This window comes from Acanthochromis polyacanthus, chromosome 7 (assembly GCF_021347895.1).
Source record: "Acanthochromis polyacanthus isolate Apoly-LR-REF ecotype Palm Island chromosome 7, KAUST_Apoly_ChrSc, whole genome shotgun sequence".
Classification (NCBI taxonomy): Eukaryota; Metazoa; Chordata; class Actinopteri; family Pomacentridae; genus Acanthochromis; species Acanthochromis polyacanthus.
Genome location: NC_067119.1, coordinates 33,340,182 through 33,351,527, shown reverse-complemented (window position 1 = coordinate 33,351,527; position 11,346 = coordinate 33,340,182). Strand labels below are relative to the sequence as shown.

Below are 11,346 nucleotides of genomic sequence, written 5' to 3'. Positions count from 1 at the left end.
CACGGTGCCGATCAGCGAGCACAGGGTCCACTAGAGGACGGTGGGCCCTCAGACCACTCTCATTACATCTCTTTCTGATTGTTTGGTCAGAGACATTCACACCAGTGGTCTGCTGGAGGTCATTTTGTAGAGCTATTGCAGTGCTCATCCTGTTCCTCCTTGCACAAAGGAGCAGATACCTGTCCTGCTGATCGGTTGAGGACCTTCTACGGTCCTGTCCAGCTCTCTTAGACTAACTGCCTGTCTCCTGGAATCTCCTCCATGCTGTTGAGACTGTGCTGGGAGACACAGCAAACCTTCTGGCAATGGCACACACTGATGTGCCATCCTGGAGGAGTTGGACTGTCTGTGGAACCTCTGTAGGGTCCAGGTATCGCCTCATGCTACCAGAAGTGACTCTGACCCTAGCCAAATGCAAAACTAGTGAAAAACAGTCAGAAAAGATTAGGAAGGAAAAAAATGTCAGTGGCCTTCACCTGTAAACTCATTCCTGTTTTGGGGGTTATCTCATTGTTACCCCTCTAGTGCATCTGTTGTTAATTTTATGAACACCAAAGCAGCTGAAACTGACTAAAAACCTCCTCCGTTACTTACTTGACCAGATCAGTGTCCCACATGTTTGACTAACTTGATGCAAAACTTAGATTAAAAAGTGTTCCTTTATTTTTTGAGCAGTGTGTATATATATATATATATATATATATATATATATCATATTAAACCTGAAGTTTGTTTTTTTAATGTAGTATTCATTATTTTATTTCAAACTGAATGTGTCAGGGCACAAATCCCTAAGAATAACCTTTGTGCACATTTGGATGAACTACAACCCATAAGATTAAACAGTAATCTATTTCCAAGTAAATGGAAGTAGGTTAATAACTGTTCAACTGCAAGAGAAAACCTGAACAGCATTGTTGATGAAACACATCATACGGACAATGTTTCCTACTAATGTTTTCCACAGCCTGGCATGCTGTTTATGATCAAGTCTTTTTGGGGCTCAGAAAGCTTTAGCTAACAGTTCCGTTTATTGTGCTACCAGGAAACTGCTCTCATCAGAGCACAGCCTGGGTCTCTGTGGAGCACTAACAGGACAGCTGGATGATGGATCCCATCAAGTGCAACTGTCAGTCTCAAACTCAACTGTCCTTCCCGAGCCAAAGCTATGTCCTGTTGTTATTCTTGGGCCTCAGTAATGGGGTATGTGTGTTTGGCTATTATCCCTAAATCTCATGAACTCTGACAATGGTGGCGAGAGAATAGTCCTCTTTACCTGGGTCTCTGCCTAAAGAAGGCATGGAGTATTTATAGCCCCTAAGCATGCGCCATTATAGAGGGGACAGGGGTCAGTATATCTAGCCATTGTTTTGTGAGCTGCTCCATCATAAAGCAACAAGGATACTGTTTGGTCCTCATCCAGCTACACTGCAACATGGTGAGTGGACACAGATTTCATTGTCATTGCATTTAATCTTGTTTAAAATACCAGCAGACTGTAAGGCGGCATTCTGCTCCTGCTGCATGGCTAATGTGTTTATATAGTATGTCCTATATTTGTACATTATACTGCCATGGTTTGTTTTGATGAATTACGCCTTGCTCCTCTCATGCCAGTGATAATGAATCAATACACTCCATGTCAATATGCTTATGGGTGCTGAATACAGATTTAAAAAAATATTCAATAGGACAGCACTCCAGTTGTCCTATTGATGAGTTATTGATTATATTTGTCTACTCACAATGATGATTTTTTTTTTAAAAAATGAGTACAATGTAATTGTGTTTTGCAGAGGAGAGGAGAGAGGGAAAGAGAAGGAGACCTTGGACCTTAAGCTAATCCTTTAATGGTTCTGTTTTCATTTTTACAATTAAACCGCACAGGGAAATTTTGCACACACACAACTGCTGTACATCTTTACATATTTAAGGAGAGGAAAAGGGAAGAGAGAAGAGAAGAGAAAAGGAGCGAAGACAAGAGAGGATTAGAGGACAGGAGAGGAGAGCAGATAAGATGAGACAGTGGGAAGGAGGAGGAGGACAGGGAAGGACAGGAAAGGAGAAAGAAGGAAAGAGGAGAAAAGGAGTGGATGCACTCACTGGTGAAGGTTTGTTTTGGATATTGTAGGGGTCATGATGTAGGAATTTATGATTTCTCTGTCTGTATTGTTGCACCTCTGAGTAATGTAGTAGGGGTACGTGAAAATAAATGTCCTCTGTTTCTTTTATGTTGGTAATGGTGTGGTAAACGCATGTGTACTAAATATAGATAAGGACGTATCCCCTCTGCCACTCACCCCAACCTTCACCACTCTGAAATCTATTACTATGAACACACAACAAGACTCGAATGAGGAGAAGAGCAACTGAAGAGGACACAAGACAAAAGAAAGGAAAGGAAAGGAAAGGAAAGGAAAGGAAAGGAAAGGAAAGGAAAGGAAAGGAAAGGAAAGGAAAGGAAAGGAAAGGAAAGGAAAGGAAAGGAAAGGAAAGGAAAGGAAAATGAGTTAAAAGGTAAAAACTGAGAGAAGAGTTGAACAAAGATGAGTGGGAGAGAGAAGAGTAACAGGTGCAGGTCACAAAGAGGTCAATAATAATAATAAATGAATTCTTTTAAACAATAAAGTTTCTGCTGTTTCAATCATGATCTCTGCTGGCAGCATCATGAAACTCTGCCTCATTTCCCTGGAGTACACGAATCCTCTTAAAACAAAATAAAGAATTAAATGAATCTGAGCGCTAGAGGTCCCGTCCACGAGATATACAAGTGCTCAAGAGCTAATCCACAACAAGGGTTAGACAGCAGCTGTCGAGAGGCCCGTGAATCCAAGCAAAATGATGTCATTGCACTGCATCCCCTTACACTGTTTTTCACAGTTCCTTGGCAGTCATGTAAATAGTTCAACATAATCCTTCCCTCCGAGGGATTTCTGATCAAACAGGGCTCAGTGTACCATCCTGTCATCACCCAGGCCCTATAGAATAATCCCTCATGTGATCCTGAGACTATGGGAGTGCAGGCATGGGACCACACCTCCCCAGGCTTAGTCTGCATTCTCACAAAATTGGAAGCTTGAGTAAATATTTCCATAACAAACTGACAGTGTTTGTAATCCTTCCTAATGAAATGCGTGCCCTAGTATAAACCCTGCCTTTTGTGCATTTAATGCCCCCACACTTGGTAAGTTTGCTGATCATTTCTCGTTATCATAGAAATGCATGTGTGACAGTAAAACCGATAACGAGTGAAGCTGAAGCAGAGAGCCAGGTGACGATCGTGTCATTAGTTTTGGATCTAATTAGAGTGTCATCGTCAAACCCTGCAGGCACCCAAGAAAGCAAAGAAGAGAGCGGAGGGAGCCAGCTCCAATGTGTTCTCCATGTTTGAACAGGCCCAGATCCAGGAGTTCAAAGAAGTCAGTGCTCTGCCAAATGTTTTCTTTCACGTTGAAATTGAGCAGCTCACTGTGTGGTGGCTGCTTAGTGTGCACACTGGAGACATGGCATGTAACAATCCCACTTCTGCAGGCTTTCACTATCATGGACCAAAACAGAGATGGCTTCATTGACAAGAATGACCTGAGAGACACTTTTGCAGCTTTGGGTAAGATCACTATGTGTCTGTTTTCTGTTGTGACAGCTTCACACAATCACACTTCACAAGATTATCCAACAAAATTGGCAAACATCCTCAAGTTCCAGCTTCTCAAATGTGAGCATTTCTTGTCTTCGTGATGACAAAATGGATGTCTTTTGGTTTTGAAAATCCAGGCAATCTGAGGAAGTCACCTTGGGCGCTTGGAGGTTACGACAGCTATTTTTCACTGTTTTCTGACAGTGTATCGACCAAACAATTAATCAATTAGCTTGAAAGATGGTCATGAAATGAATCAATAATGAAAATAATCATTAGTTACAGCCCTAACCGCCATTCCACCTCTTGTCCCATCTTTCTCCAGGCCGTTTAAATGTCAAACAAGAGGAGATTGATGACATGCTGAAGGAGGCACCAGGACCGGTTAATTTCACAGTCTTTCTCACCATGTTTGGAGAGAAATTAAAAGGTGAACAAGGATGTCATTGTATGACTCCTCCTATGTGTGTAGATACCAGGAGCATAGCACTTACAAGAAAAAAAAAGTTACCTTTGTTTTAATTTTTCATCAATTCCAAATTGCCACTTTTCACCTCCAGGTGCTGACCCAGAGGAGACCATCCTCAATGCCTTCAAAGTGTTCGACCCCGAGGGAAAAGGAACATTAAAGAAAGACTTGTGTGTAACATTGATGTGTGTGAGTATTTGATGAAATGAGTGTTTGGTTTGCTCACCATCACTGTTTGTTTTCACAGTGTGACGGAAATGCTGACAACACAGGCAGACAGGTTCTCCCCTGAAGAGGTCAGTGGTCCGTCTTTACAATGGATGATGACGTTTTAGCAATTTAAAAAACATCAGTCAGGAAAATAACTTATTTTTACTTCATGGCCACAGATGGAACAGATGTTTGCGGCATTCCCTCCAGATGTTGCAGGGAACCTTGACTACAAGAACCTGGTCTACGTCATCACACATGGTGAAGAGAAAGACCAAGAATAGATGAAACAATTCTCAAATTATGCCCTCTGGACATTTGCATGTGCATGATCACACAGCAGAAACAGAAAGTTTAAAACAACAATTTCACATTTCAGCTCCAATTTGGGTCAACACAGATGTGAATGTGTTTATTGTGTATTATTGGATGGTTATAATATGTAAATGTATGTATTATGACGTTATGTATATGCCATCCTTTTAGCTAAAATTAAAAGTTCCTGTGATCAAAGAAAATAAACTATTTTAAACATAATCTCTGTTACAATACATGCCATGGAATGCCTTTGATGAATGCATAAAGAAAGTGTTGACATCACTGACAGTCGCACTGAAAAAGATATTCAGAAGGATCCATTTGCATTTGCACCTTTAACATAACTGCAGAGTTTTTCTGACGATCGAAAGACAAACAGGCCACTCCCAGAGGTTTTCATTCTCCATCTGATTGGACACGTGGACAAAATTGTTGGTACCCCTCAGTTAAAGAAGGAAAAACCCACAATTCTCACTGAAATCACTTGAAACTCACAAAAGTAACAATAAATAAAATTTATTGAAAATTAAATAATCAAAATCAGCCATCACTTTTGAATTGTTGATTAACATAATTATTTAAAAAAACAAACTAATGAAATAGGGCTGGACAAAAATGATGGTACCCATAACTTAATATTTTGTTGCACAACCTTTTGAGGCAATCACTGCAATTAAACGATTTCTGTATTTGTCAATGAGCGTTCTGCAGCTGTCAACAGGTATTTTGGCCCACTCCTCATGAGCAAACAGCTCCAGTTGTCTCAGGTTTGATGGGTGTCTTCTCCAAATGGCATGTTTCAGCTCCTTCCACATATGTTCAATGGGATTCAGATCTGGGCTCATAGAAGGCCACTTTAGAATAGTCCAACGCTTTTCTCTCAGCCATTCTTGGGTGTTTTTGGCTGTGTGTTTTGGATCGTTGTCCTGTTGGAAGACCCATGACCTGCGACTGAGACCAAGCTTTCTGACACGAGGCAGCACATTTCTCTCCAGAATGCCTTGACAGTCTTCAGATTTCATCGTACCTTGCACACTTTCAAGACACCCTGTGCCAGATGCAGCAAAGCAGCCCCAAAACATTACTGAGCCTCCTCCATGTTTCACCGTAGGGACAGTGTTCTTTTCTTCGTATGCTTAGTTTTTGAGTCTATGAACATAGAGTTGATGTGCCTTACCAAAAAGCTCCAGTTTGGTCTCATCTGTCCAAAGGACATTCTCCCAGAAGCTTTGTGGCTTGTCAACATGCATTTTTGCAAATTCCAGTCTGGCTTTTTTATGAGTTTTTTTCAGCAGTGGTGTCCTCCTTGGTCGTCTCCCATGAAGTCCACTTTGGCTCAAACAACGACGAATGGTGCGATCTGACACTGATGTACCTTGGCCTTGGAGTTCACCTTTAATTTCTTTGGAGGTTGCTCTGGGCTCTTTGGATACAATTCCAACGATCCGTCTCTTCAATTTGTCATCAATTTTCCTCTTGCGGCCACGTCCAGGGAGGTTGGCTACTGTCCCGTGGGTCTTGAACTTCTGAATAATATGAGCCACTGTTGTCACAGGAACTTCAAGCTGTTTAGAGATGGTCTTATAGCCTTTACCTTTAAGATGTTTGTCTATCATTTTTTTTCGGATGTCCTGGGACAATTCTCTCCTTCGCTTTCTGTTGTCCATGTTCAGTGTGGTACACACCTTTTCACCAAACAGCAGGGTGACTACTTGTCTCCCTTTAAATAGGCAGACTGACTGATTATGAGTTTGGAAACACCTGTGATGTCAATTAAATGACACACCTGAGTTAATCATGTCACTCTGGTCAAATAGTTTTCAATCTTTTATAGAGGTACCATCATTTTTGTCCAGGCCTGTTTCATTAGTTTGTTTTTTTAAATAATTATGTTAATCAACAATTCAAAAGTAATGGCTGTTTTTGATTATTTAATTTTCAATACATTTTTATTTATTGTTACTTTTGTGAGTTTCAAGTGATTTCAGTGAGAATTGTGGGTTTTTCCTTCTTTAACTGAGGGGTACCAACAATTTTGTCCACGTGTGTAGTTGCAGCAGGAAAACTGTTTCAGCAATGATCTTTAATTAGCTGCATATTACAAATGCAACAGAGCAGCTCCATGTCCCATTGTCACAGCAAAAGGGAGGGCATTGCTGGCTAGACAGTGTCCTGAAAAGCGAAGGTCGGTGTCTTAGCAAAAGCGAGTTATTTCCACTCATTAACCAGCAACTGCACTAAGCTCAAGACTTACAGAGTTCTTTTAAAGCTTGTACAGTGTCTTCTTAGGGATGAAACTGTTCTTTCTTTTTCATTTTGCCAGTCAAACAAAGAAGTTGACTCTAAAACACGTGTATTAAAAATACAATTTTAAACCTCAATCAGCTCATTTTTGAGAAATATGAGATTAACTTACTGTACGGTTTAGTTTTTGATAATAGTAAATCTAATTTCTGCCTTTAAAAAGCAAGGTCATTTCATTTTGAATGACATTAAAATATGTTCCATTTATTGGAGAGAAATGTCGTTCTTTGTTTTCTTTTGGACTGACGCATTCCGTTGAATTTTCTTTTCTCTGCAGACTAAACTGAAGTCAGCAAAGATGGAGAAACTGATCTCTGTCAGAGTACAACTTATTTTTTCTACTACCTACCAGCTGTAGTACTAAAATACTGTTTGACCATTATTTATATAGATATAAACCCTATAATGCTCTATATTAGAAAAAGCAAACCAACAGTGGAGAAGAGCGACTCCCTTTTAACAAGAAGAAACCTTCAGCAGAATCAGGCTCAGAGGGGAGGGGGAGGCTGTCTGGGGTGAGAGCAAAGGGGGGAGAAAGGGAGACAGAAAAACAGACGACAAAGAAGAGAACATAAACACTAGACAAATTGTTGAGGCCTGTAATAGTAGATCAGACATGTGAAGCTCCACAGCCAGAAATACCTGAGAGAGGTACAGAGAGGGAGGACAGAGAGAACAAAGCACAAGCTAAGAGAAAGAGAAGAGTTAGAGGTAATGTTTTGCCCAGTGCCATAGAGTAAAAATAAAAAGTATTCACCCTCCTTGGAAGTTTGGCCCTTTTATATATTTTTATCATTGAATCATTCTCTATTGGTCGATTTGGCTTTATGACAAGAATTAAAAACAAATAAATAAATTACAGAACCAGGTTCTAGAAAGTATTGTTAACTAATTATAGATATAAAATGTAAAATAAGTTGATAAGTGACTGCCTGTGTATACTCATTCCCTTTAAAGCAATTCACCTCATTCAACACAGATGCAGCCAAGGGGTGCAAAGAGTCACACAATTAGTTAAATGGTGATCATTTGAGTGCAGTGAATGTGTTTCAAGTTATTGTAGTAAAAAGACTGTATCTAGAAGGTCCAATCACTGGTGAATCAGTACTCCAGTTATAACTACACCATGAAGACACAAAAGAACACTTTGAGCATCCCTGTGAAAAGGTTATTGAAAAGCATCAATCAGGGGATGGACACAATAAAACCTCAAAGTCACTGAATATTCCTTAAAGTGCAGTTAAACCCATCATTAAGAAATGGAAGGAAACAGCACCTCGAGCCGGCCGTCCTCAGAAAATAAATGACTACGCAGCAAAGACAACAGTGAAGATGGTTATCAAGGCATGACTCAACCCATGACTCCTCTGAAGGAGTCACAAGCTTCATCAGCTGAGATGAGAGAGACTAGGTTCTTTGGTTTTATGTAACCAAAATTTATATTTTTAGCCATCATACTAGACGCTGCAATTGGCATACACCTAACAATGCACATGATCAAAAACACGCCATTCCCAGAGTGAAGCATGGCGGTGGCATCATGATGCGGAGATGCTCGTCATCAGTAGAGGAAGGCTTGTAAAGGTAGAGGGTACAATGAATGCAGCAAAGTATGGGGAAATCTGGGAGAGCAACCTCGTACAGGCCTTAATGCAACTGTGACTTGGGAGAACATGTTTACATAAAGACGATGCCCCAAAACATACAGCTGCACATAAATGGTTTAAATACAACAACATGATTGCTGAAGTGACCCAGTCAGAGCCCAGACCTCAATCCAACTGAGAAATTGTGGCACAACTTAAAGGGCTCTTCATTCATAATCCACATGCAACCTGACAGTTTTGCAAAGAAAAGTTGTGTAAAATCAGACTGGCTGAGACTGTTCACACAGGCTTAATGCTGTAATTGTAGCCAAAGGTGCATCCACTACAGTAGATGCTGACTTGAGGGTGGTGATGCAGTCACTTTTTTTATGTTTAATATTTTTTATTATTTGACACTAATTTGTAGTAATTTGTTTTCACGTTCACATGAAAAATCTTTGTTTTGTAAATTCTTGTCAAAGAAGACAAATTATACTGACCATGACTGAATGTTAAAAAGCAACAAAGAGGAAAAACTTCCAAGGGAGTTGAAAACTTTAAATGGGGACTGTATGTTTTAACATTGCTATGTTTTCTATCAGGGAATATATCTTAACACATTCATCTTAACAGAACACATCGAGGTTTTAAAGTCAATAGTAATTAAAAAATACAGGGATGTTAAAAAAATATTTAAAAAGGATTAGTGGGTAAAAATGTGCTACTTTTATCTAAAAGATAAAAGTTGTGGCTCAGTGAAGACAATAAACTCAACAGTTAGCATCGGCCTTTTTGAACTTCAACAACTTCTATTGATATTTTTACGGAATTAGTCTTTCTTTACAAAGGTGTTGTTAATGACAACTTTCTTAATAATTTTGTTTTTAATTACTATCTATTAACCTAAAAAATTTGATTCTCACTCCTGTAGCTCTCCTACTTGATGAGACAAAGTGCAATAAGGTAGACTGAAGGCTTGCAAAGGCTATCCTTTTGTCTTTTTAATGTATCTGTCGAATACACAAATCAAAGAAATTTTACAGAAAATTAGCTGTACTGCATAAATGTTAACTGTAACATTTTAGCTGAAGAGGAACAACCGTTTAATCTGTGAGAACTCAACATACAGTTTTTTTAAAAAAAAAAGTGGGCCACTGAACAGTCACACTGTTTGGATTGACTACTATTGCATTATTATCTATAGAGGTCATCTGGAACCAAAGACCAGTCAATAAGACGGGCCAAGAAAACTGTAGCAGTAGTTCCCAACAGATGTCAGTTTTCACTTAGAAATTGAAAACTGACAGCTTCACGAATAATCAAAAACTAAATTAAGCTTTACCTCCGCATGGCACAAATGAAAACCATCTGTAACTGAGTGGATTTGTAAATCAAACTTCATCACCGAGTCGTTGTTTGCGAAACTACAGAATAGAACGGCCTAATTGCTTTACTAAATATCCCTCATGTTAGCTATGTGTAATAATACAACTTATTCTAAGTCCACTATTGGTAATATTACTCTCAAAATTATTGAGAATATTTAAAAATTCGTTACTATAGTAGAATTTATGAGTGCAAACTATCCTTTCAATCGTATTTATATTGTTCAGCCAACAGATCCTTAGACACACAGTCTTCAGCATGTTGCATAGATAGAGGAGGTTCTTCAAACCTGGAACTTATTGAGAATAAAAATTAAGTTAGATTGCTAAATTGAATAAATTACTACAGTTTGATTTAGTTTTAGTCACTGAACCTATAAATTTGAGTTTTAATAACATCCAACTTAAGCTGATACAGTTACTTTACATTAATTAGTCAACACAACTCCTCAAGGGGAAGTTCACCGTTAGAGCAGCTCAAAATGACAGGGGTATGAGGGCAGTATAAGAATATATTATACATGCACAGTACAAACATTGCAAAGAAACATTCTAAACAAAAGATGAGATTATAACAAATAATTGCACATAAGCAACAGTAGCAGCACCATGAGAATGTGTGTGGTAAGAGAAAAGTACAGCAGTAAATGCAGTAGGCCAGTGAGTTATAAGGCAGTCTGACTGATGTTGGAGTAAAGGACCTGCAGAAGCACTCCTTTGTTTGCAACTTAAAAAGTTTATCTAAATTCATTAACTAGATGTTTTTCTTACAGCTATAGAAGTAGGTATCTTGAATTGCTTTTTAGTGTGTATCATTACAGAATCATAATCACATTAGGACCAATGTCATTATTACAGAATGTCCATGCACCTTAGGTCGTTCGATAAAACTGTTTTCCTACTACCTATCAAAGTCACTTTAACTCATTTAAAATTCCCTTTAAATCACTGTGCCTTGAAACGTGTAAATACTGTATATTGAATTTCAGTTACATTTAATATTCTATAGATTTTGAAAATAGAAGCATTTTTTATAGTATAAAGAAGCGTTTTTTATAGTATAGTATTGCAAAGCAAGTTTTTCAGAGTATAATCTTCAATGTCAATGTTACAAACCTGCCTATTTGTGATTTTATGTTGTTGTAGGTAAGCAGTTGAACACTTGAATTTCCCTCAGGATTAAGTATCTATCTATCTATCTATTTAATTAAGGTCTTGAAATGAACAAAGGGTAAATATCGTGTTCACCCTCACTTCTTGAATCTTGGATTTATTATTACCTCCGCCAGGAGGTTATGTAATCACCGGAGTCTGTTTGTCTGTCCGTCTGTGTGTGTGTCTCCTTCGACCTTCAAAAAATTCCTGGATCCAGACAGTGATTCGGATCACCTCCAAAATCTAATCGATTCTTACTCTTGCTCTTCCAGACATCCTGTA

General features: G+C 38.8%; 1 protein-coding gene across 1 annotated transcript; it reads left to right on the top strand.

Moving 5' to 3' along the window:
- The first annotated feature begins 1,202 nt into the window (after nt 1–1,202).
- myl2b (myosin, light chain 2b, regulatory, cardiac, slow) lies at nt 1,203–4,848 on the top strand. The gene is made up of 7 exons (XM_022201686.2): nt 1,203–1,438; nt 3,330–3,419; nt 3,532–3,607; nt 3,963–4,067; nt 4,198–4,276; nt 4,354–4,402; nt 4,496–4,848. Exons 1-7 carry the CDS (start codon nt 1,436–1,438, stop codon nt 4,598–4,600), a joined length of 507 nt encoding a protein of 168 aa, XP_022057378.1. The 5' UTR covers nt 1,203–1,435; the 3' UTR covers nt 4,601–4,848.
- The last annotated feature ends 6,498 nt before the right edge of the window (nt 4,849–11,346 follow it).

Bases quoted from the DNA above. Each gene is read 5' to 3' on its own strand.
- myl2b (XM_022201686.2), top strand. The intron at 3,608-3,962 runs GTAAGATCACTA...ATCTTTCTCCAG, and splicing joins AGACACTTTTGCAGCTTTGG to GCCGTTTAAATGTCAAACAA. The intron at 4,277-4,353 runs GTGTGTAACATT...TTGTTTTCACAG, and splicing joins GGAACATTAAAGAAAGACTT to TGTGACGGAAATGCTGACAA.